The 20,677-nt window shown below is 38.6% G+C and overlaps 1 protein-coding gene across 1 annotated transcript in view; it reads left to right on the top strand.

Annotated features, from left to right (window-relative positions):
- grik3 (glutamate ionotropic receptor kainate type subunit 3) overlaps positions 1 to 20,677 on the top strand; it is a 179,845-nt gene that overhangs the window by 84,494 nt on the left and 74,674 nt on the right. Inside the window, exons 2-6 of the mRNA XM_039651314.2 lie at positions 1,785 to 1,958; positions 4,138 to 4,395; positions 5,449 to 5,630; positions 10,691 to 10,744; positions 14,654 to 14,824. Coding sequence (XP_039507248.2) covers positions 1,785 to 1,958; positions 4,138 to 4,395; positions 5,449 to 5,630; positions 10,691 to 10,744; positions 14,654 to 14,824 — 839 coding nt within the window. The remainder of the gene's footprint in view (positions 1 to 1,784; positions 1,959 to 4,137; positions 4,396 to 5,448; positions 5,631 to 10,690; positions 10,745 to 14,653; positions 14,825 to 20,677) is intronic.

Genomic DNA, 20,677 nt, shown 5'->3' with positions numbered 1-20,677 from the left:
TGGCGGCCATCTTGTCACAGGCAGCTCGCTCACTGGTAACATTGTTTTAATGGTGCATGTACTTTTTAAATCACCGTAACTTGCTCAATTTTATACCGATTTTCTAACGGTCTGGTTTGTTATAAACGACAGAGATGTAGTTATGATACTGCATACTTAGGAATAATAAGTGCATAAATAAATAATCATCCAGAATTATAGCCACGTTAATAACGTTTGTAAGAAACCAAACCGTTTGTATATCCGTCAAGATTTCAACGAGATAAGAGTTTTTCTTACGTCAGATACCACAGAGTCCACCAGAAAGCCTGTCTGTGACAAGATGGCTGCCTCCTTCTTTTACGGCCCTGACGAGAACATCAATCTCCTCGGCTGTGAACCGATTGCGAAGCGCCTCTGGTAAATGCGCCGTTAAAATAGTATTGCGCCATGGAACAAGCGCACCTCGTTCATCACGCTCTTAAAGGGAATGCGATATGACGCTCTTATTGGTTTGTTTCCGTTACGCCCAAACCACACCTATGAATAATGAAGCTACTCCAGACCAACCCCTTTTAAACTTGCGCCAGGCGCAAGAGGCATTTATCCCGCCGGTAAAATAACAACAGCGGCCAAGACCCGCTCACAAAGTTCCTTGCGCTTTTGCGCTTTCTACTTGCATTTCAGATCGTTAAAATTGGGCCCTCTGTGAGAAAGAGCTGATGATGTAATGGATCTTATGTGGAAATTAAAGTTCTTTGGATGCATGAAAACCTTATGAGGTTTTGATGAATGAATGAATGAATAGTGCATGGCATCAAAAGTGTTGACACTATTTGTTGACACTATATGCACACGATTTTTAACTCTTTTATAAAAGGAGTTGTGAGAAAAAATACTTACAAATGTTTATTCTTACATTCGTCGGACAAATACATTTATAAATATATACCAATATTTTGTCTCATATATATATATATATTTGGCCGATGTATGCACTGCCTTTCCCTGGCTATTTCCTGAAAAAGTATAAAAGAGAAAAGTTTCCAGTAGATGCTATTATGTACCTTATTTTTGGAAAGTGCTAAAAATATTTTAAATCCCAAATAGCATGAAGTGATAATATGTGAAATTGAATTGTGTACAACTGAACAAACCTTGGTCTCCCAATATTTCTCTGAGCTCATAAGTCTTCCAGACCGTCATATCGCTGATATAGTGTGGGAAGGTGAAGCAGGTCTAACAGTATTAATCCTCAAGGGCTGAAGATTGCTCGGCATGCTCCAGATGTTATCATTTTATTGTTTTTATAGGCTTCTATTACACACTAAAGTCAATAAACACAGAGTTTACTTCTCCGGCTCTTCTATTGGTGGAATTTCTTGGCCGTAAAATGCATTTCTGAAAATCTCAGCAGACTGTTATGAAACGGCTTTAAACTTTCAAACTTGTGCGCAAAAATCCCATCCACAAGCTATAGGCCTGTGTGTGAATCTACTTTTTTTTATTTTATCAGGGAATGAAAGGTGACCTGCAGGCCTTAAGGAGGCAAGGTAGCTTTGATGAGGCCATTTACTTTTCTCTTTCTCTCTTTCACTCTCCTCATCTCCATTATGGCCTTGAACTTTAAAAGCCTGTCAGAGACTCTTTCTTTCTGCTGAGATCGGATAGAGGATCCTTAAGTACACAACCGAGCTCGCCGACTGCTCTAAATGCAAAACACCTCCAGAGGTTTGGGTGCGATGCAAGCTTCTTCTCTGGGTTCAGCTTTGGTTCATCTGACAGTGTTTTCTCTTGTGTTTTAGGGGGGATTTTTGAACAGATGGATGGACCGGTGGCACTCGTCAGCTCAGAGGAACTGGCCTTTAAATTCGCTGTTAATAACATCAACAGAAACAGGACGTTATTGCCCAACACGACGTTAACGTACGACATTCAGAGGATTAATATCTATGATAGCTTTGAGGCCTCCAGAAAAGGTGAGTGGTGGGAGAATATAAAGGTTTTGGTCTGTGCTAAGACCACAAGAACTGTTGAGCAAATGTTAACTATGGGTGTGTTCACATTAGGATTGATTCGATAACGCAAAGCGTTGATCACCTCACTTTTAGACCAAAACCCATATTAAAGACAAAAAATGCATGAGCTAGTAAAATATAATAATTGAAACATAGTTGCAACGTTACTTATATACAGTAGAATATGTAAATTAGTGGTCACCAAGTTTTTTAAGCCCAAGAGCCCTGACCTCGGCCTTGATGCATTTTTTTTTTTTTTTGTACAAGCTAATTGGCCAATTTTGATACCAGCTGCAGACTTGGAATTAAGCCTTTTTCATGTTATTATTTGATTCATTGGACCAGACACCAGTTATCTTGCCAAGAAAAAAATCTTTATTCTTATACACTCACCTAAAGGATTATTAGGAAACCTGTTCAATTTCTCATTCATGCAATTACTGTATCTAATCAACCAATCACATGGCAGTTTCTTCAGTGCATTTAGGGGTGTGTTCCTGGTCAAGACAATCTCCTGAACTCCAAACTGAATGTCTGAATGGGAAAGAAAGGGGATTTAAGCAATTTTGAGCGTGGCGTGGTTGTTGGTGTCTGAGTATTTCACAATCTGCTCAGTTACTGGGATTTTCACGCACAACCATTTCTAGGGTTTACAAAGAATGGTGTGAAAAGGGAAAAACATCCAGTATGCGGCAGTCTTGTGGACGAAAATTCCGACAATTTGCAAGAGCTCACCAAAATTGGACAGTTGAAGACTGGAAAAATGTTGCCTGGTCTGATGAGTCTGGATTTCTGTTGAGACGTTCAGATGGTAGAGTCAGAATTTGGCGTAAACAGAATGAGAACATGGATCCATCATGCCTTGTTCCCACTGTGCAGGCTGGCGGCGGTGGTGTAATGGTGTGGGGATGTTTTCCTGGCACACTTTAGGCCCCTTAGTGCCAATTGGGCATCGTTTAAATGCCACGGCCTACCTGAGCATTGTTTCTGACCATGTCCATCCCTTTATGGCCACCATGTCCCCATCCTCTGATGGCTACTTCCAGCAGGATAATGCACCATGAATCATTTCAAATTGGTTTCTTGAACATGTCAATGAGTTGACTGTACTAAAATGGCCCCCACAGTCACCAGATCTCAACCCAATAGAGCATCTTTGGGATGTGGTGGAACGGGAGCTTCGTGCCCTGGATGTTCATCCCACAAATCTCCATCAACTGCAAGATGCTATCCTATCAATATGGGCCAACATTTCTAAAGAATGCTTTCAGCACCTTGTTGAATCAATGCCACGTAGAATTAAGGCGAAAGGGGGTCAAACACAGTATTAGTATGGCGTTCCTAATAATCCCTTAGGTGAGTGTATATCAGGAGAGAAACTTGAGAAAATGTTGTATTCAAGCCAGGTCTATGCATTTCTGTGTTTCTCTGCCACAATCCAGTAAGGATTTAGCTTATATACTCCACTGAGGGACTTTACAACTCCCTTGTAAGGTATAAAAACATTTTGCTTGAGCTTTAAAAATGGAACATATACCTCATGCTTAAACATGGTCCACTTTCCATATTATGAAACTTCCCTTCAGTGTATAGATACATTTGATCAGTGTGACATGTTAGATTGTCCCAGCTCCCCTCCCTGTCCGACATGTGATCCTCACACATGCTATCTATAGTATGCATTCAAACACATTCATTCAAAAAAAAAAAGCTTTAAGCGCAATGAACGGGTTGGTGACCATCTAAATAAAGCGTACATAAATAAGTATGCTTCTGCAAATTGCACAATGCATTGTTCCACACAATGTAAAACAGCCTTTCAACTTCATATTTCAGTAGGAAAGACAAGACAACTGTGTTCATCAAACAATTTCATGGGGTCTTAAAGAATCAGTTATTATCAAACTAATGAAATGTCTTCTATCTTTGATACATTCACAGTTCACAGTCTGTCAGTGTCTGTACGGATTGTTCATACAAAACACTTTTGCTGTAAAGCCAATTTCGGTTACTGTAATCTGCTATTATCACTGTAAAGCTGCTTTGAATTTGAAACAGTCTATATTGTTGAAAGCGCTGTAGAAATGAAGGTGTCTTGACTTATTCTGCATGCAGTGACGTGTCTTTCTCCCGTCGGCAGCGTGTGACCAGTTGTCTTTAGGTGTGGTTGCCATCTTCGGGCCGTCCCACAGCTCCTCATCCAACGCTGTTCAGTCCATCTGCAATGCCCTGGAGGTGCCACACGTTCAGGTGCGATGGAAACACCACCCGATGGACAACAGGGACTCGTTTTACGCCAACCTGTACCCGGATTACTCCTCCCTGAGCTACGCTATCTTAGACCTGGTGCAGTTCCTCAAGTGGAAGACGGCCACGGTGGTTTACGACGACAGCACGGGTGAGAGTTTACGTCTTCATGCCGAGGATCTGTGAAGTCCTCAGAGTAGAGACTGTCCTTCAGTGATAAGAAGCCGGAGACTCTCGTAATGTTCCTGTTGCTGTCAGCTTGAGTCTTCAGGCTTTGATATCACACAAGCAGAATCAAAGTGATCAAGCAATGACAGGGACGGGGATTGGATAGAAGTTCATCTGAGATGCTACAAATGTGATATAAACACAAACACACACATTTATATATATATATATGAAGAGTTCAGATGCAAAAGCCTCTAAGTGCCATTTGAAATTTTGTTCTAGAATGTCCATTTTTATCAAGATTGTGTATTTAAATTCAGTAATTTCACTTAAATGACAATTAATAGGTAATCTTCATTGCCATTAAATGACAATTAATAGGTAATCTTCATTGCCATTTAAAAACAATATATATATATATATATATATATATATATATAGCAGAACAGAAATTAAAAATGCTGCTTGGCAATAAGCTGAAACTATAAAACCAAAATAAATCTGAAATAAAAATAAACCTAAATAGCAATCCACAATATTTTTTTTTTAGAATAAGAAAATTATATATATATATATATATATATATATATATATATATATATATATATTGTGTTTTAGGTTTAAAGGAAATATCTTTGAACTTAGCAGATAATGTCCAGTACTTTTAACTTTTAAAGGACAACTGTTTCAGATCACTTGGACGTGGCTATGATTACAAGAGGTAAAAACGATATAAATACTGTTCATTTTCTCACACAAACCGCTCGTTTCGTGTCTCAGGCCATCAATGTGTACTTACATTTACAAGTCATTAAATCATGTTTAATTTGGACTTCTCTGTGCATGCTCTTTGAGGTGGTGACCATAGACCTCCATTATATGACTGACAGACAAGAACGGTTTGACCAAAAATGTAAAAATTGAATTTGTTGTAGATTTCAGAATCAAAGACCATCTTGCTCCAGCTATCACGTTTGTAAATCTGCTTTGAGCTGCTCCTACATATCAAGTAATGGACTGGACTCTTGTTGTGCAGGTTTGATCAGACTCCAGGAGTTAATCATGGCTCCGTCCCGGTACAACATCCGACTGAAGATCCGGCAGCTCCCGCTGGACACCACCGACACCAGACCTCTGCTCAAAGAGATGAAGAGAAGCAGAGAGTTTCGCATTATCTTCGACTGCAGCCACGTCATGGCTGCCCAGATCCTCAAGCAAGTGAGTCCACACTCGTATCCCACGATGCAATGCTGTCTCTCACAACTTCAGTCACTTCAGTCTGGCTCCAGAAAAGGATTGGATTCGGGACCTGGCGTTTTAAATTAAATATGCTATATATGCTTTTGCTGGAGGCAGAATGGAGATTAAACTCCACATACAGTACGTGTGAACATCTACTGTGGACCTGATGAACTACAGTATTCTCTTACAAGTGTAGAAATGTTATTGCAGAAACAGAATATAAAACAATGGCATTTTTTAAGCAGTTAGATCGTTTGTCTGTTGTTTGGCGCCCTTAAAGGAGTAGTTCACGTTTAAAAAAAAGTTTAGCTGATAATTTACTCACCCCCATGTCACCCAAGATGTCCATGTCATTCTTTCTTCAGTCGAAAAGAAATTAAGGTTTTTGAAGAAACATTACAGGATTTTTCTCCATATAATGGACTTCAATGGGAACCAAACGGTTCAAGGTCCAAATTGAAGCCTGCTGGAGGATTTACACACGTATTTTTTGGTTTTCTTCCAGAGCACCCTTAGTATTTTTTAAGTGATATTTGTAAAAAAAGAAATATACCACAAGCTGTCATTTGAAATTAGGATAAAATAATAGATATGCTGTTGAAAATGAAGAGGACAGTGAGTGTGTAGTGACGTGTTGTACGCCGCTGTAGCTCGAGCATCATGTGTTTGAAGACGCCGGCTGCTCTCATATTTCTTAGAGAGACAAACATCAAAGGATTGTAAGGCAACTAAAGTTTCTTAGTTTGCATACATGAAGTCTATAGCAGCACAATGCACCCGATGGTCAAATGTTGTGAAAGCCCAAAGTACACTTAAGTAACACAAATGCATGGCGTACGTGTTCAGACAAAATCCTATCCTTTCAAATCGTACCAAGTCTATAATGCCTTTGAAGTCAAAATTGTTAGATAGTAAGTCATAATGAGATCAAAAGTTAAAAAAAAAATATGATATAGAAGTCATAATTATGAGATGTAAATATACAATTGTGCAAGTTAGAATTATGAGATAAAGACCAAATTATGACATAAATACATAAATGAAAGTCACAGTTGTGAGATACTAAGTTAAAATTATGGCATACTAAGTTATAATAATGAGATAATAACTGAAATTATCAGATACTATGTCAGAATGATATAGTGAAAAAGTAAACATTATGACATTCTACATAATCATTATGAGATAATAACTGACAGTCATAGTTATATCAAATAACAATTACTTTTTATGTCATAATTTTGAGTTTTAACTCATAATTGTTGCTTTTTGTCATAATTTTGACTTTTTATCTCATAAATATTACCAAGTGTCGTAAATGTTGACCTTGTCACATAATTATGACTAAGTAACTCATAATTTCAGCTTTTATCTCATAATTATTACTGTGTTGTGAATGTTGACCTTGACACATAATTATTACTTAGTAACACATAATTTCAGCTTTTTAACTTTTTTTTAAAATTAGAATGTAATTTTTTCTCATAATTATTAAATTATTATCATAAATGGTGTCCTTTTCTCAAAATTATGACTTATCTTATAATTTTTACTTTTTGTCTCATTATTAAAACTTAGAATGACATAATTGTATATTTTTCACATAATTATGACAGTATCTCATAACTTAAGGATTTTGTCTCATAATTATTACTTAGTATGTCATGAACGTTGATATTTTTCAAAAAAAAATTCTCAAAACTTTTATCTCATAATTATTACGTAATTTGTCACACATGTTGACCATTTGTCCTAATTATGACTTAGCATCTCATAATTTCAACTTTTATCTCATTATTAATACTTAATTTGTCACACATGTTGACCATTTGTCATAATTATGACTTAGCATCTCATAATTTCAACTTTTATCTCATAATTATACTTAATCTGTCACACATGTTGACTATTTGTCATATTTATGACTTAGCATCTCATAATTTCAACTTTTATCTCATAATTAATACTTAATTTGTCACACATGTTGACCATTTGTTATATTTATGACTTAGCATCTCATAATTTCAACGTTTATCTCATAATTATTACTTAATCTGTCACACATGTTGACTATTTGTCATATTTATGACTTAGCATCTCATAATTTCAACTTTTATCTCATAATTAATACTTAATTTGTCACATATGTTGACCATTTGTCATAATTATGACTTAGCATCTCATAATTTCAACTTTTATCTCATAATTATTACTTAATTTGTCACATATGTTGACCATTTGTCATAGTTATGAGTTAGCATATCATAATTTCAACTTTTTATGATTTACCAAAGCGTAATTTTTTTACTTATGTTGCAGAAATGGGATTATACGGAGTATGCATGGTGTCCGAATACTTTGTCGGGTGTCATACAAACACCATTTCTTAACTTTGTCAGTCTTAAATATAAATACATTAGCAAACACCAGGATGTCAAAAAAGAAATCAGTGTTTTATACAGTATATACACTTCAGGAGGTGCGTTCACAAAGTTGTCCTTCCAACACAATAAAAGTTAGTCTGAAATGCTCGCATCTCTCTGGAGAATGTACAACCTCGGGTCAGACGGGGACTGGATATGTGTTTCTGTTTATATCACGAGAAGTCTTTCTTCCAGTGTCTCGAGACGGGATTTTACGCTTCGTTTCATTCAGCTTTGACGCCTCTGCATATTCTTCCAGGTTTAACTGTAGGCTGTATTATTTCACATTTAGTCATATGAAAAAGTTGTGTGATTCTCTGTGTCCCGAGTCCTGTTAATAAGCACCTGTATGAGGCTCGTTCTTCTCTGTCAGCTTCTCCTGAACTTCTGTCGCGCATGTTCTCCCCCTCAGGCCAGAGAGAAAGTGGAAACACAATCGGACACACAGTCTGTCTGAGATGTCTGGGCTAAATCCCAGGAGTCTTTAAAAAGCGGTGTGTGTGTGTGTGTGTGAAGGACTGGGAAATATAGAAAGTACAGGCACAGACATACGAGGGGTTTATTTCTGCAGCCCATTAGGAAATGAAACAGCTTCTGACTTTTCCACAAACTTGAGTGACTCCGGTTTAAACGAGGGAAAGAGTTCGCCATAACCTTGGCTGTTCCTCATGGCAGATTGCATAATTAAAGCAGACATATGAACACCAAGGCAAAAGGGAGCATTTGTAAGAACATGTATTGAGATTTGCTGCCTATATAACACAATCATAAGGGCCCTTTGATGTCCACGGTGTGGAGAGCTCCAGTCATAAAACTGGAATTTATTGTTCAATATAGTTTTGACACATTTAGATGAATACATAAAAAAGAGGGGCTGTTCATTTACTCAAATGGTAATATGGACTAGTGTGTCTGCAAAAAGACTGCTACTGAAATCGAGTCTGTGTGTACGTCTACTACACATTCCCAATCCCGCGGGACACTCGCAGTGTTTCCGGCGTCTGCCGGTGAAGACGCGAAGTTCATCTTCAGAGCTCACGAGCGTTTCATCATTTGATAAAACTGTCACCAGATGCACTGAGAAACTCAAAGGGCTTTGCTACAAACCACCGGAATATAAGTTTGGTTTGACTTGAAGAAGTTATGCATTACTATTGTAAAGTAGAATCCACTTAATAAAAAGATAATTAAAATGTGTTTTTAAGGATATCACACAATATCACTCAAATTTTCATCCATCATATGGCATAAAAAAAAAAGCAAAAAATCCCGTCTCGAGACACTGCTAAAGTATTTATATTTCAGGCTGATAAAGATAAGAAATAGTGTTTGTATGATGGACCCACAAAGTATTCGGACACTTACATTGCCTGTTTTTTCTAACGCCGCATTCTCTGTATAATCCCATTTCTGCAACAAAAGTTTAAAAAAAATTGCTTTGGTATATCATAATTATGACATAAATAGTTGAAATTATGTGTGACAAATTAAGTAACAATTATGAGATAAAAGTTGAAATTATGAGATGCTAAATCATAATTATGACAAATGGTCAACGTGTGTGACAAATTAAGTATTAATTATGAGATAAAAGTTGAAATTATGAGATGCTAAGTCATAATTATGACAAATGGTCAACATGTGTGACAAATTAATTATTAATTATGAGATAAAAGTTGAAATTATGAGATGCTAAGTCATAAATATGACAAATGGTCAACGTGTGTGACAAAAATTAAGTATTAATTATGAGATAAAAGTTGAAATTATGAGATGCTAAGTCATAATTATGACAAATGGACAACATGTGTGACAAATTAGGTAATAATTATGAGATAAAAGTTGAAATTATGAGATGCTAAGTCATAAATATGACAAATGGTCAACATGTGTGACAAATTAAGTAATAAGTATCAGATAAAAGTTGAAATTATGAGATGCTAAGTCATAATTATGACAAATGGACAACATGTGTGACAAATTAAGTATTAATTGTGAGATAAAAGTTGAAATTATGAGATGCTAAGTCATACTTATGACAAATGGTCAACCTGTGTGACAAATTAAGTAATAAGTATGAGATAAAAGTTGAAATTATGAGATGCTAAATCATAAATATGACAAATGGTCAACCTGTGTGACAAATTAAGTATTAATCATGAGATTATAATTAAAAAAAATTAACAAAATTTGGAATTTTGGCATTTTGGGGGGAAGTATACCCTACCTTCATTAAAAAAAAAATCAATAAGTAATGACAACATATGTTTTTACATTGCTTCAACTCATCAAGTAATGAGTAAAGTTTTTCAAATTTTTTATATCTTAACTTATTTTTTAAGACAGTTTAATGTAATTGAAATTACAAGATGATTTCTTAAAAAAAGAAATAGGGCAGCAACTTTTCCCCAAGCGTTGAAGGCCCTCAGCACTATAAAGCTGTAGTGCCGTATAACAGAGACACAGGCTGACAGACGTCGATAGATCAGCAGAGTTGAAGAGTTCTTAATAGTCACAGTCTCATTGGTTGTACATTCTTTGTGTTGGCTGGCACAATGATTGCAGATTGCTCTGACATGACACACTAACCTTTTTCATTTTCTTTTCCTCCAGGCCCAGATGATGGGGATGATGACTGAGTACTATCACTACATCTTCACCACTCTGGTAATATACAAACATAAAAATTGAATGTCATTTGTTCCTGTGTTACTCCCACTTTATTTTTTGATGAATGGCTTTTAATTGCAGATGAGCTTTGGATCAGGTCTACAATATCAATTTCACTTGACAAAACAGCCTTAATGGAGTTTCCTCCACCCTGGTGTAAACATTAGCCCTTCCCTCAAGCTCAAATCAACAGAACGTCTTTGAAAAGCTTCTACAAAGGCGACAAAGTGAATGACAATTGTGCATTGCCTCTGGATTCTGACGCTCATGGAGTTTCAATTGATGCTCATGGCGTATATATATATATATATATATATATATATATATATATATATATATAAACACAAACTGTGTTCAGAGAAATCCTTCTGGAAATGCCAACACAACATCTCTTGAACATGTTTCTGTACAAAACATAGTGAGTCGCTTCACAAAGGCAGCACTGAACCATTTTTTTATTTTATTATGGATTTCCTTCATAATTTGAATTTGCTTCATTCTTATATTTTCAACCTTCATTTTAAGTTTTAGATTTTTTTAATTAAAAATAAATTCTATTTAACTAATTCATTTTAATGAACATTAGCACTATGAAAACTAATCAACTGTGTGTTTTTCATAATAATGAAAAATAATTGATCACAGATCTAATGAATTGATCTCTGGAAGATGCAAATTAATGTGTATATGTAACTATAAAAATACTGTATATTAATTAAATACTACATTTTAGAATGTTTTCATTTCTAAAGCTTTGAATTTGTTCATATATTTGGGTAGCATTTCTTTACATTAAATATAACAGTAGTGGTAGAACTGTTTGCTACAAGTATTAACAGATCTTGTTCACACAAAATGCAAATGGTCATATAGAAGTTATTCAAAGCTTAAATAGAAGTAACAAAGGTCAAGCGTGACGTAGGCGGAAGTACCGACCCAGTGTTTACAAAGCAAATGTGCAAAGACTAAGTCAATCACCATTTACAAATAAAAAATAAAAGGTAAAACAATGATGTCGGATGATTTTGAAATTGGAGGAGAAAATGAGATACCTTCATTTTACCTTCACTGCCCTACCCTTCATTTTTGAACCAGAACACACATGACGTCACTATATGGAGAAAAAACCTGTAATGTTTTCCTCAAAGACCTTAAAGGGGTGGATCAGAATTTTGGACATTCGGCCTTATTTCCAAGTTAGCCTCAAAAAGTTTTTTGTCGTTCTTTGTCGTTTCAGTTGCATAGCTCGCCGGTTACTGTTGACTCGCGCTAGCCTAGCACCAGCGAACTATGCAACTGGAACGACAAGGATGACATTTGTTTTTGAATTCCTAGATATGGAATAAATAACATTCAATACAAAATGAACATGTCTCGTATATTGAAATAAAGTTTAAAGTGATCAAATTTAAGTGATAAGATATTTGCTTTGTTGTGCATTAGAACCACACTAGGCATTTATTCATATTACAAAATAATTTATTGAAGCATCCACATACTTCACCACGCGAGCAAGCAGCAGGCTCCTGATTAGTTAATGCGGCGCGAAATGACGCCAAAGTTCAGATTTTTCAACTCGGGCGGCAGGCGCGAATTTACGTCAAACGTGTTAATGCACGAATAGCACCAACTAAATAATTCATGCTTAACGCGCCAGACGCCCAATTCGTGCCATTCGCACGAATATTTGTGTCTACTGCGCCGCACTCTACGCCTCATTAGCGCTGCAGGAATTTTTTTTTACGCGCGTAACACTTCTTTGCATTGATTTTACATTGAAATCACTCGCTCCTGACACGCTATTCTCCATTATGCCCTCGCAACACAATGAACAGCTGAAGAGCATAACAAAAAAAATAAAAAATTGGGGGCCTTTTTAGGCCTTTATTGGATAGGACGGTACAGATTTTGTCAAGAAAGCATTGGAAACGGGATCAGCAAAGGACACAAAATGGGGAATCGAACTCGAGTTTTTGTAGGCACAGTTGCGCTATAGAGAGCCTAAGTCCCGCCCCTCCGCTTCCGGCTCATGGGACCTTATTTCGGAAAAAAATATGAATGGTAGTCAATGGCGAGAGACAACTTATCTTTTTATTCCGTCTGAACCGTGCCCTCAATTACACAAATGATGTTTGTCAATTTAAAAGATAATTCTGAAAGTCAAAAACGTCACAGTTTGTCATAAAACAGAAGAGTAACATTTAGTTTTATGTGAGAATCGCTCTATGAACTACATCTCCCGGGAAGCGAAACGAGATCCGCTGCTCGTGTGTCTGCAGACTGGTACAAAACACTCAGGTAGGACGGCGTAACGTTACGATTATAACGAAAGACTGTAGAAACAATGACAGACAATAGCCTCAGTAAAGTTAACTTCATTCATTGAGAGAAAATGTGCGCCTCTGGGGTTTGTAGTCTTTGTAATTACGTATTTTCACAGTCTTATACCTCAACGGTTTTACATCAAACTGTGACTTTCTTTACTTTAAAATGTATCTTTTAAATTGACAAACATCATATGTGTAATTCAGGGCACAATTCAAACGAGATCAACATATTTGTTGTCTCTCGCCATTGACTACCATTCAATATTTTTCCGAAATAAGGTCCCATGGTAGTCGACCGGAAGGGGAGGGACTTAGGCTCTCTATATGTCGTCGCTAACCTCGAGACTATCGGCGCTGACAGGAACCTGACATATTTGTCATATTATTGAATATTTCTCTAGTTCAATCAATCAAACGTGCTTATGTGTTTATTTTAAGGGGAATTGCCCAGTGCGTTTTGGTTTTGCCGAACAACGATGTTTGCTAAGACCCCGTCATCTGAGGCATAATAAAACGAACAATGCGGCTATTCACATATAATATTCCAATTACAATTCGGCTGCATTTGAGCATCAATCATGGCTTACACACCAATGATAAGATCCTCCATTACATTTAAGCAGAAATCTTTTGTGTTGTAGCCCAAAAAGTGTTGTTTCTTGGGGCTTTTTCTGCATGCGCTTTTCCTGCTCGTCTTCCAGCAGCTCCAGACCCACAGGGTGTTAATGAAAAAGTCTATTATGTTCTACTACATCTCGTCTCCACCCCCACCTTCCCAACATGTTTGGCAATATGTAGGATGGTACAAGAAACGCAGTCTCGGAATAACACTCCAGACACTACAGTACAGTGTGGGTGTGTGTTAGTATTGTACTAGGGTTAATTAGCCTCAGCACATTACGGGACGTCCTTTCAATGAACATGGTCTTGCTCATTTCGCCATTCATTCTCAGCTTTCCAGAACCCCGTGCTAGATGGCCGTGCCTTCTTGCTATCGTTTTGACCGCAGACCAAAAGACTCCGATTAATTTACGCTTAATCTTAATGCTATTTTCCAGCCGAGCAATTTAATTGTCAGACTGTTTCATCCAACGTCATTGCATTGAGAATGTGAAATTCGGGTTCTTTTTTGAAGCATCCACACTGTTAAAAACCATTGAATGCCCCGACACAGTAATGCGTTTCAGTGTCAGGTCGGCATTGAGAGCGGTGTGAAGTGTTTACGGTTCAATTCGCTGGATGGGAGCAATGAAGACAGGATTACAGAGGAAATAACTGTTTCAATCAGCTATTGTGCGGATGACTCCTAGCTCACTGTCTATGATATCACCCACGCTGGCAAAGAGGTGTACGTCCTACCATGCTTCGTCTGGATGTACCTAGGCCCCCTGGAAAAGCATGGTATTATCCTTAATCTCTTTTATTTTTGCTCTGTCTATCTTCATTTCAAGCCCCCCTCTCTCTATCTCCTGCTTTTATTAAGGGACAAAGAGACAAGAAGCCTCTCGCCCAGCAACAATGAAGCTCGATTCGGGAGGGTTACGTTATATCTTTTCTCCCTCTCGTTCCCTTCCTCTAGGACCTCATGGCTATAAACCTGGAGCCGTACCGCTTCTGTGGCGTCAACATGACCGGCTTCCGCATACTAAACGTGGAAAATCCTCAGGTTGCCACTATTGTGGAGAAGTGGTCCCTCGAGAAGCAGATTCCCCCCAAACCAGACTCCGGTCTCCTGGAAGGGATCATGACGGTATGCTTCCATTTTCTCCCTGATTGTCACTGCCAGCTAACCACAAATGAAATGCCAAATTAAACAATGACACAAAAGCTTGGAATAGGTTCCACTTTCGCTGTATCCAATCGAATCCATGGCCAAAGTCTTAAAAATAACCTTTAAGGAGCTATTTCTTCATGAATGTATTCCAAGACTGAACCGTTTCAGATGGATTAGGTGTCTGTAATGAAAATAAGTAGATACTCGAATGCAGTATCTACAGGGGTTGGACTATGAAACTGAAACACCTGGTTTTACAACTCAATATGGTGAGGGCCTCATTTTGACAATCAGGATTGTCATGATATTGGAGCTCAAACCATCACTGATCCACCCGTGCTTCACTCTGAAGATTGGCCGCCAGGCATATAGATGTGAAACCTCCAACATTGGCCAGTGTTTCAGTTTCATTGTCCAACCTCTGTACTTTTTTGCTGGATAATAGAAGATTGCAACGGTTCAGATTTAATCATTCCATACGCTTGCCATCGTTGAATACCATAATATCACAAAGACTTGTTTCAACCAAATGGCTTCTGTGATTATCTATTAATCTATTTCACAGTAGTTCAAATACTCCCACACCATGCTGTAGAATCTCTGATTATTTTGATGTAGAGGAGTACCGTTATTATAGGAAAAAATGCTTTCAGTGCTTCCACAAAATGGATTTGTGCTTCATATATACAGTACATCAGTGTTTCCCACAGGATTTTGTGAAACTGGTGGGTGGACCTCTGTAATGTATAAATCTGGTGCACTTTTTAAAGTTCAAATTTAAGAGCTCCAACCCATATTCAGAGTGCCAGTTGAACAAAGAAAAAGTCTTGTAACCAAACTTTAAACGGGAACATATTTTCTTAGTCTACATTATTACTACTACTACTGCTACTAATATATTTGAATATCCTATGACAGTAATAGCCATATATTGAATGCACTGAAAAAAATGGAGCCTCCATAATTCATTTTGTCCTTCTGAACATGCAAGAGATACACCTGTGAGCTTTTATTTTGACAGAAATTGCAAGCACGCTTTTATTTTGGCGGGAAACAAGTTTACAAACATGTCTCATTACAAATCTAGTGAAATGATGTAATCGTCAACTATGCTAATGTGAAAATAATGCATGCTAAACACGACACATGCACAAGTGGAATTCACTGCATCCGTTCACTGTGAACTGAGACGTGGAGCTTATCACTTTGCACGACGCAAAGTGATAAGGACTCAGTCTTATCGAGCTTTTGATTTTAGTTTATGGTGCAAAACACGACATTAAAGAGCTTTATGTTATTATGAGATGTTTATATTCTATATTCACAATCTAGTTAATGAATGGGAAGTACTGAAATCCGTGGATAACACTATCAAGACGAACTGCTTTATTACTTTTGTGCAAGGTTGAAAACCCTGGAGGTGGTGTTTTTGCATCTGGAACAGCTAAAAAGACTGATGTGAGGCATATACAATATATCCTGCCCACATCCATCTGTGTGCTGAATGTTTAAATACAGTCCATTGAAACCAATACATTTGTCCATGTCCAGCTATCGACTGAAAATACTTCTCCATCTGGTCTCATGTTCCCAACACTCTCTTAATACCCACAGCTGTCATATCACAACAACTTTTTGCCTAGTTACCCGAAGCCAATGGCGAGGTTGATATAAAGGACATCTGAATGAACGCCCATCCTTCCTGCAGACACGCTCGATCTAGAGCAGCTCACATCGCCTGAACAATGGCCACACGCAATAGGATGTGTTAGAGACTGTGCAAGTGGATGCTACACCATTTATTTACTTGCTTGTCATTCATTGTCCGAAGTCTTTGCTGGAAAAAAAAGTTGCTGGTGACAGTAGCAGAGTTGTTGAATATATTGAGTGTTTTGGTTCTTTCATGGGTCACCAGAGGCAGTAGATAGTGTGTGTTCTTGTGTGTATCGATTTCCAGAAGGTATATGTCAGGGGTGTCCAACCCTGCTCCTGAAGGGGAAAACGTCCTGCAGAGTTTACCTCCAACTCGCCCCAACACACCTGCCTGGAAGTTTCTAGCAATCCTTAAAGGGCTATTCACACCAAGATAAAGAGAACTATGACTATATTTGCGTCCACACCAACGAACGATAATGGTCTGTTTATTCTAAGCTTGCGCGCTGCGGTTTCAACGTCATTGAACATGTTTTTTGCTGTTCTTGTTGCATTTACACTGCTTTAACCAGCAGATGTCCTGTTTTGAGTGCAGCTAGTGTAACCGAGCTAATAACATAACAGTGAATTTTAGCTCATGTGGTCAACATACTGGAATATGCTTTTTCACCGCAACTTGAAAGGAAGCAAGACAATGTTGTCGAAATGAGCACCGAGGTAATACTTCTCACCATTTATTCAGAGGATTTGAACGATTGTTTTCCATATCCATTTTCTTGAAAAGGAGGCTTGACTTGTCAAACCAACCCGGTCTCATCCCAAGACGTCATATAACTGACGTTTTGGGACGTCTTTTGACCATACGTCAATATTCGCCTTTTTAGGGCCCCCTTAAACGTCCGTAGATGAGGTTATGGGATCCTAACTCTACCCCATACCTAAACCTAACCCGTCACCTAACTGACGTTAAAGGTAAAGCGTCAGTTGTATGACAGCCCGGGATCGCCATCTACCGACGTTTAAGGGGGCCCTAAAAAGGCGGATATTGACGTATGGTCAAAATACGTCCCAAAACGTCAGTTATATGACGTCTTGGGATGAGACTGTGTTAGTCAAACAGTGGTGGTGTTATGATGAAGCAAGGACGAATCCAAACGCAAGCACTTTAATAATCCACCAAACAAATAAAACAGGATAAACTCCCCAGACAGCAAACTGAAATTGAATCAACGTGGAAACGACGTCTCTCATGACATTGAAACAACGTTGATTTTGCTCATCGAATTAACGTTGAACCAACGTCAGACGCGGCATTCTTCAAAGCTAAATGAAAATCGAAAATTGGTTTGCTTTCATAACGTTGAAACAACGCGTTGATTTCAAGTTGTTTTTCCGTTAGTTTTGAAAGAATGACGCGTCTGACGTTGGTTCAGCGTAAATTCGATGAGCAAAAAAATGTCAGATCAACGTTGTTTCGATGTCATATTTCCACGTTGATTCAATGTCAGTTTGCTATCTGGGTCAGAACAGGGAACACAAAACAGGGACCTCAAAACAGCATAACATTAAACAACGACCGACACCCAACAACCGACGCTCAGAGGTTTAAATACACAGACAAACAAGCTAAACAAGGTAACAAGGGGGCGTGGTTAATCAGAAACACCTGGGGGAACTCATCAACAAGAAAAACTACAAAGGACTACAAAACATGGCACGGAACAGGAAATAGCAAAAGTTCACACAAGACAAGTGAAACAGACAGGAATCATTACAGGTGGGTTTATTCTGGACCTCCATGATTAGCTCCTCTGCAATGTCGTCTGCTATTTTAAACTAGAATGGTTTCTGATTGGCTGTCAGTGTTGTATTGTTCAACAGCTATTCTTTCATATTGAAAACGATTTTTAGAACTATATCTTTATCGTCATCATCGTCCTTGGTGTGAGCTGGCCTTAAAGCCTTCATTACCCGGTCCAGGCGTGTTTTAATTGGGGTTGGAGATAAACACTGCAGGACAATAACCTTCCAAGAGCAGGATTGGACACCCGTGGACGGTACATGTAGAGCGGGAATGGGCAACTTCGGTCACTGTCCTGAGGAGTTTAGCTCCAATGCTGATACAAACTCACCTTTCTGTACCTTTATAGTAATTCTGAAGTTCTTGACTGGCTTGTTCAGGTTAGATCAGGGTTGGAGTGAAAGCCCTCTAGGACCAGAGTTGCTCATCCCTAATGTAGAGGGAATGTTATGAACTTGAAGAGGGTTGGAGAGCAGATGTATTTTTGCCTCAAGGCACAGTAGATGTTAAAGTTTTTTGATGAGCTGAGCTTGGGGGATCAAAAACCTTTGTCAGATTGTGGTACAAGGTTTTATTCTGTGGCCAGCATTTCTCCTGGAGTTGTTGGAGATTAATCTTATCCATCTTCCAATGTAGGAAATAAAACAGCCATGTAGGGGAATACATTGTGGACTTTTGGGGAAGATGTTCTTTGCAGATTGTTTGCCAACTTAGACAACTGTCCTGCATAATTTATCTCCATCTCGAATCAAACACTGCTGCCTGTAATACACTCCTGCCATAACAAAGCCGAGTAGCTCCACTTTTGGAGAGTTTGCAGTTTGATGTTTCTTATACGCAACACAAATAGCAGTGCGTAATAAAAGAGTTGGACTATTTTTAAGTTAACAAAACTTGAAGAATGGTACTAAAATGTGTCCATTTAGAACCTTTACACTACACTGTAAAACAATATTTTCAAGATTAGTTATCAGAACACTTTTTCTTTTTTCAAATCAACTTAAATAATTTATTTAGTTGAGATAACTTATTATTTTGAGTTTCTGATGATTAAATCAATCTCCTTCATTGTATTAACTCACTTTTTCCAGTTCAATCAACTTATAATTGTGAGGCAATCATATATATATTTTTTTTAATTAAACCAACAATTTTTTTTTTTACAGTGTATATTGTCATGTGTAATCAAACACAGTGACGGGTCAGATTTTATTATACAGTATTAGCAATCAAAAATATATAATATTTTACAGCACAAAGTTAGAAACAAAGAGTTGTCAAACACTTAAAATATTAGATCAGTTAAAGAACAATGAATGCATGCACAATGATGCACTCAGTAAAATGCCAGTCAGTGCAAACATCTAATTTGTATTTATTCATTGATTAATTAAATTGTTTCGGATTTGTAAATGAAGTGATCATAACTTGCTTCTGTCACAGTCCTACGTCTGCACCAGTCTGTCTTGTCTTCAGCACTACACTTCCCAGGATCCTCTCGTCACCCTATCCCGTGTTCACTCCCTCATCAGCCACCTGTTCCTCGTCATCATCATCTGTTTCACCTGTTCTCACCCCATTATGTTTGATTAGTCTGTGTATTTAGTTCCCTTTGTGTTACTCTATGATTGTCGGTCGATGTCGAATGTTACCCCGTGTTACCTGAATCCTTGCCTGTATCCTGAAATAAATGTTACCTTCCGTGTGAACCTGGACTCCTCCTATTCCTTCCGTCTGCACTCCTGCTCTCCTGCACCATACCCCGTGACAGATCGACCGACCACCTAAAGCAACATGGACGCCGGGAGCTTCCAGGGGATTCTACCCCCGATCCGCCGGCCCCGTTGGATACTTGTCCCCAGAAAGCCTGCGCTCACCGTCAGCCCTGCCGAGCCTGCGCTCACCGTCAGCCCTGCCGAGCCTGCGCGCACCGTCAGCCCTGCCAAGCCTGCGCGCACCGTCAGCCCTGCCGAGCCTGCGCTCACAGTCAGCCCTGCCGAGCCCGAGTCTTCCCCGCTGGTTCCGTCCAGCTCTCCAGAGATTGAATGCTCTTCACCGCTGGTTCCGTCCAGCTCTCCAGAGATTGAATGCTCTTCACCGCTGGTTCCGTCCAGCTCTCCAGAGATTGAATGCTCTTCACCGCTGGTTCCGTCCAGCTCTCCAGAGACTGAATGCTCTTCCCCGCTGGTTCCGTCCAGCTCTCCAGAGATGGAATGCTCTTCGCCGCTGGTTCCGTCCAGCTCTCCAGAGTCTGAATGCTCTTCGCCGCTGGTCCCGTCCAGCTCTCCAGAGATTGAATGTTCTTCACCGCTGGTTCCGTCCAGCTCTCCAGAGACTGAATGCTCTTCCCCGCTGGTTCCGTCCAGCTCTTCAGA

Source organism: Pimephales promelas, chromosome 12 (assembly GCF_988280905.1).
Source record: "Pimephales promelas chromosome 12, fPimPro1.hap1.1, whole genome shotgun sequence".
NCBI lineage: Eukaryota > Metazoa > Chordata > Actinopteri > Cypriniformes > Leuciscidae > Pimephales > Pimephales promelas.
The sequence above is the reverse complement of the archived record's forward strand: the minus strand, read 5'-3'. Positions and strand labels throughout refer to the sequence as shown.